This window comes from Vigna unguiculata, chromosome 3, assembly GCF_004118075.2.
Source record: "Vigna unguiculata cultivar IT97K-499-35 chromosome 3, ASM411807v1, whole genome shotgun sequence".
Taxonomy (NCBI): domain Eukaryota; kingdom Viridiplantae; phylum Streptophyta; class Magnoliopsida; order Fabales; family Fabaceae; genus Vigna; species Vigna unguiculata.
This window is the reverse complement of record NC_040281.1, coordinates 49344146-49350425: the sequence shown is the minus strand read 5'-3', so window position 1 is coordinate 49350425 and position 6280 is coordinate 49344146. Positions and strand designations below refer to the sequence as shown.

The window sequence follows — 6280 nt, the reverse complement described above, 5'->3', positions numbered from 1 at the left end:
AGTGAACTCAATATAATGAAGTTGTTGATCATAATCACAAATTGTAAAAGAGGAAAGAGGGCGTAGTAAGCACGAAAACAACTTTTGACACAAACAAACGTCACACAAGGTTAAAAATCTTTACTCAACACAAATGTGAATAGCTACGGTGATGAAGTTGAAAATTATTACAAATATTAAAGAAAAAAAGTTAGAGATGTTCATAACGAATGATATTGTTATTGTTACAACATTAAAAATAATAATAAAGAAACATGAAAAAGAAAAGGCGTATCTAACTTTTTGTAAACATGGGTAATGCAGTGTTGAAAGATATGAAAAACTTTGGTATTATCCATCTAAACCTATATTAATGATTAAGATGGTAGGGATGCATTGCTTCCAACTTTATACTACACATACCATAACAGCCTGGAATTTGGCATTATGGGGCAACTCCAAAATCACCTTTCGGTGGGACTCAAGTGACATCATTAAAAAGCACCAACAGGTTGCGTACCTGCATAGGATTTTTTAATTAAATATAATATTATTACATAAACTAATTTTGTCATTTCATCCGATTATGCAAATTTTATACTTAGATAATTGTATCGGATGATCTATTAATATTTCCAGTCAGCCATCCGATCAGGTGGTCCAAAGATAACCGTTATGATAGAAGGTTATAGATAATTGAAAATTATATTGAAACTTTTCTCAATGTGAGTGTCAACGAATAGAGGTTATGATTTATCATTCTCGTCCAACTATGGGGTGCAAGAATATGGTCGATCGGTTAGCCAAGTGGATCAAAAGGTAAAACCTAAAGATTAAAATAAAATAAGTCAGTAATCAAATTTAAAAAGCAATTGGGCCATGATTTAGAAAACCCTGATTACTATAAATAGGAGTTTAAGATAAGTTGGTAGGAACTTTTACTTCATATTTATTATAACATTAATTGCTTTTACCCGAACGGATTTGAACTGACTTAAGCATCGAAACTTTATCAATAAGTACACCGATTGTTTGGACAACCAAACAGAAGATAAAGAAGAAGATCGAATGAAAGAAACTACAACGAGAAAAGAGTAAAGACAAGTAGAATATTTTAGGTAGATGCCAAGTCTCTATATCCAAAATAATAGTTATCTTAAAAATATATTTAGTGATAGAAAGGGAAAAAGAATCTATTTGTGTAATTTGCTTGAGTTATGATTTGATGTTCATTATTATAATATCCTCTAGGTTTTCAATCTATTTGGTAATTTATTTTTAAATGTGGTGGTTAAAATTTGCAGATGGGTGTAGTGGGGCGGTGAGCATTTTGATTACGATGGGAAGGCATTAGGAGAGAGAGAAGAAAAGGCTGAGTTTGAAGACGCAAAGTTGAAGAGAAGAGAAGTGTTGTGAAATTCAGAAAAGGCTATGATAGGTTTTCAGAGTGGTCCCTCTTTTATTTGTTCCTGCTAATGCGACAACAACGTGGTTCTTGTGAGGGGTACCACCAAATCTGAAGTTGGTATGCATGCACCTCTGACCCAAACTCAGGCCCTTAGGCCCATAGGATCCTCCTCCGTGGGTATTCAGGCCCATCACCTCTCCTAACCCCGTTTCTTTAATAATTCTTCAAAGCGTGAATCCCACAGTCTCGGTGTGGAGGTGATTGGCGAAGTGTCTAGAAAGAAGCACACGTGTGGGGCAATGGGGACAGCGAAGCTAGCTGTATCCAGACTTCAAACACCAGGAGTCAGCGCCTCGTCACCTCATCGGAACTTCAACTTTTTAACCATCTCTCTCACGCAAACACTGCTACGTCAAAATAATACTTCACTACTGTATCCTTTATTAAATTTCGAAAACAACGTTATCGATGTCGGGATATTATTTAGTAACACTTTTAATGGTTTATTTTTATTATATTTATATATTACGTCATCAAATAACATTCCATGTGTATTTTACTATTGCGTGCAGTGAATGTGAATGGCTCCTTCTGTTGCGTAATCATTTTTTTATGTGCACGTGATCCACATTTGTGCAGGACTTCCACTGACGTAGATTCGAAGATGAGGAAAGGAAAGACCTGAAGTGCAGTTCGTAATAGATAGTGTTCCGAGTTACGGATGTGGAAGTGGAAAGTGTCGTCATTAAGGAAAAGCTCACGCACCCCTCTTTTTCTCTCTGCCCAAACAACCCCATTGCTTCATCATCATTAATACATTGCCAATGCAGCACGATTCATCCAGTTAATTACTGTTTTACCAACACCTCTCGCAATTTTCCCTTCTACATCACTTTCTCCCCCAAATAAATTCTATTTTTATGCGATGTTAAGAGTGAGATTTTTCGATGTGTGACATATTGAATAAATCATAAATTTTGTTATAAATATTATATATTTTTTAATTTTAATTATATATTTTATTTTGTTATATTATTATCAAATATTTAACATATTATAATGATATGTTAAGTTTTATTTTATTTTTTTATATTATGAGATATTGTATTTTATATATTTGATAAATTAATATAGAATTTATATTTTAGTTATTTTTTATCATACATCTATTGTTTTAGTATTATATATATATATATATATATATATATATATATATATATCCTTATTTAAATTTTATTAATACAGATATCTTATGTTTTTAACAAATCTTCCTAAAATAGATTCTAAATCATGATATGAAATCATGTTAAGAGGTGAATTTTAAATTTATTTCAACCTCACAAAATCAATTTATAAAATAAAATTTACACTCACTTATTACATATTATAAAATCAGCTTATTTCTGACTATGGATTTTTCAACAACATACGAAAAACTAAACATATGTCAATTTTCCTGTTACTATATCGTTCTAACTTCTTTGTTTTATTTTTTTTCCTTTAGGACTGTATCCATAAATTCATGGTTAACTGTTTAACGTTGTTGTCTGCATCAAGTTCGTGAAGAAGCTGGAATGCAGGTTAAGGCAACATCAAGCCCGTGACAATGGTTCTTCTTTGACGAGAAAGTCAGCCACACCTGTGGGGGAGGCTACCACATTCGTCGTGGTTTAGTTTCACATTTCCTCGTCGAAATTCGAACTTATAAAAAAACATTATGGTGAGTGAGATTTCGAAGGAAGAACCTTGTTATAGTAAGAATAAATCAAAGCCATGCACCACAGTATGTAAATAAATTATTTAAAGATTAAAAACACAATACAATAAAAAAATTATAGAAGAGGAGTTTATTTAACGTAAGTTGTTTGCAGCACCAAAGTCCATAATCTACATGTGGAACATCATATGTCACACATTAATTAGATTAATGAAATGGAAAAGAATCCGTGATGGAGAAGAATCCTAGAATCCTTGGTATTGGCGTGTGGAGACTGAAAGGAGCAATGGTCCCAACTTCAAAGGGATGGCCAAAACTGAATTGAAATAAATTTACCAAACAATAATTCCTTGGATCATCTATATGGCTCTTTTCTCACAGCTGGAATTTTGGACAGTTCCTCCATCCCATGACATCACTGTTCATCAGCAACTCCCACACAAATTACCATCCTAATAATTAAACAAGTACATAAATTCAGGCCTCAATAAATATTATTCTGAATCATTTACGTTACTTACAATTTTTACAATACCATTCCACAGCTATCCAGAGTTTTGAAACAAACAGTGTACAGCTTTCCTACTAAGTAGACACACAGCGCATGACCCAAAAGCCCGCCCTATTTCAATTTACATAAAGGCCCGACCCGTGACAGGAACAGGGAGGGAATCCAGTGTGTGGAGTGCAGCATGCGCTAGTTCTTGTCCCGATTCAGTCTCTCCCAGAGCGACGCGCAATGCCTCTTCGCAAATCCCACGCGCTTCTCTTCCAGGTCATACACAACCTCAAATCCTTGCTGCTGGTAATTCCCGAGTGTGGCCCCTGGCCCACCGCTCAGCTCACCCTCATCTCCACCGTTCATCAACATCAAACACCCCACCCTCCTCTTCCCCTTCGTCTCATCGCTACCGTCCAAAAACTCGTAAAAATAATTCTTCCTAGGCAGCACCACACTGGAATTCCCTCCACCAAAACGCAGCGTCACAACAGGAACTTCCGCCACCGCATTCAAATAATAGCACGGCGCGAGTCCAGTTTTTTCCTCAATCTTCCGCGCGCGCTGGTTGACTCGCCCGACTCGGCTGTCAAACTCGTCAACCACCGAGTTGTAAAACCCCTCCGGCAACATCGTGAACGTCGTGCCGGAATCCACAACAACCCCACCATCTCCTCGATGGTTCACCCGCCGCAGCATCTCCGGCGCGGGAATAGTCCTCTTCCCTACAGAGATTCCGGTTAAGCTAACGATATAAAAATAAGGATGCTTAGGGTTTTCAAGCATAGGCGTGTACACAAACTCAACCATTCCACCGCCACTGATCTTCTCCTTTTCCTTCTCCTCGTAACGGCCGAGAATGAGCGGACTCGGTTTTCGAACTCGCTCAGAGTCAAACGAGTGAGAAACAAGGCAGTACGAAAAACGGTTTCCGAGATGAGGAGACAGAGTGGCTAGCTGCGCCGGGAGAGAGAGCAAACCGCGGCCGAAACCGGCGACTCCGGTAGGTTCGGCTAGAGCTGTGTGAGCGCAACCGAAGGTGAAGTTTCTAAGAGACAGAGAAGAAAGAGCGAGCGAGTCACGGTATAGACGCGCGATTAAGCTTCCGTCGCCGTAGGCGTAGTAAAACGGTGGACACTTGAAATTGCCACACTCGGAGGTTTCGATTGATTCCAGAGGACAACGAGCCATTGCGCAGAGATCGGAAGAGGAGGCTAAGTTGTGCGCTGCAGAGCACGCGAGAGACTTGCAGGAAACGGCGACGCTTCGGGTGATGTTGGGTGGCGAAGAGGCGTTGGGCTCGTTGGGCTTTCCCTCGCAGAGAATACACTTGAAAGGGGCGCAGGGGAACCATACCAAGTCACTGCCTGTGTCCATGTAGAGGGTTATGGGCTGGGCCTGGTGGCCCAGATTGAAGGAGAGAGTGTAGTCGCTGCCCGGTGAGAGGGGGAGGGAGAGTTGGCGGCGGAAGCGGGCGGCGGAACGGGCGGAGGTGGATTTCAAGAGGTGGTGGGTTGTGTTGAATTGAGCTTGCGAAAGTGTGTGTGTAAGTGGCAAGAGTAGCATTTGGAAGGAGGGATGTGAAATGCATAACATGATGAACAAAACCAACAACAACATAGTGGAAGTCATTCGTTAATGTGCATGAACCAAAAAACAGAGTACTGAGTTGTTTTTGAATTTGTTGTGTGAGTAGGAAGAGTGAAGTCTTAACAGAGTGAGGGTTTATAAAGGGCATGGAGAGTGAGAGCGATGCAATGGATTTGGATTTAGGACGACACTGTTATGCGAACTTATCTTTTTTAACAATGCTAACTTCGTTACATTTTCAAAATGCATCTCAAATATAATCTTCAATCTCTTTCTTTTTGTCCCACCAAAAAATATATCTTTTTGTTTTTTCCCTGTACGGATGGTACACGCTTAACAATTTTAAAAGAAGAAAGTACAAGTTTATATTTGCAAAATTGCTGTTTTAATAATACAAGGATTTACTCTAATTTAATAATTGTTACTTTGTAACCCGCTAAAGCTTTGTTGGTTTTGGTTAAAATCATAATTATTTTATGTAAACACTTGTTGGGCCTCCTTAAACGGGATTTCGTTTTATTTTGTAATGTTTGAATATATGCATCACTTGGCTCTTTCTCAGAGTTGGCCTTCAGACGAGGGATAAGATAAGAAGATAACCCACAGTCTGCGTAGAGGTGATATTTTATCATACCCCCAATTCAACAGTTAAAATAGTAATTTTTTATTTCTTAATTTAAACTACTATCAAATTTATTAAATTATTAAAAAATTTAAGTAGGTGTTTTTTTCTTCTGTTGAAGGGTATGAGACTAATACATTATTTGTTTGCGGTATTTTTCGTGTTTGTTGTTTTTAAATTCAGATTACTCATGATACTAATCTTGAATTTTTTATAATATTGAAACCAATTCAGTAAAAAAGAGAATAAAAAACATTATTTAGCTTATTGCATAATCCTATAATTTTTCTTGGATTTTTTTTTAAATGTTATTGTGTTTAATGCCAGCGCACAAAATTAGGAGCAAAATATTAAAATTATAAACTAATATAATATCTAATCTTCTTTCTATTCTTATAAATACTTATAGTGGGTGAGTTGTTTCATAATTTTTAAAATGTTATTCTTTTAAGAAAAACACGTTAA

General features: G+C 37.3%; 1 protein-coding gene across 1 annotated transcript; it reads right to left on the bottom strand.

Moving 5' to 3' along the window:
* Positions 1-3199: 3199 nt before the first annotated feature.
* LOC114179524 (probable aspartyl protease At4g16563) lies at positions 3200-5409 on the bottom strand. Its single transcript, XM_028065893.1, has one exon. It carries the CDS (start codon positions 5233-5235, stop codon positions 3802-3804), a length of 1434 nt encoding a protein of 477 aa, XP_027921694.1. The 5' UTR covers positions 5236-5409; the 3' UTR covers positions 3200-3801.
* Positions 5410-6280: the final 871 nt, after the last annotated feature.

What these genes read in the sequence shown, in the direction of transcription:
- LOC114179524 (XM_028065893.1), bottom strand. Translation starts at nt 5,235, where the DNA reads ATGACTTCCACTATGTTGTTGTTGGTTTTGTTCATCATGTTATGCATT.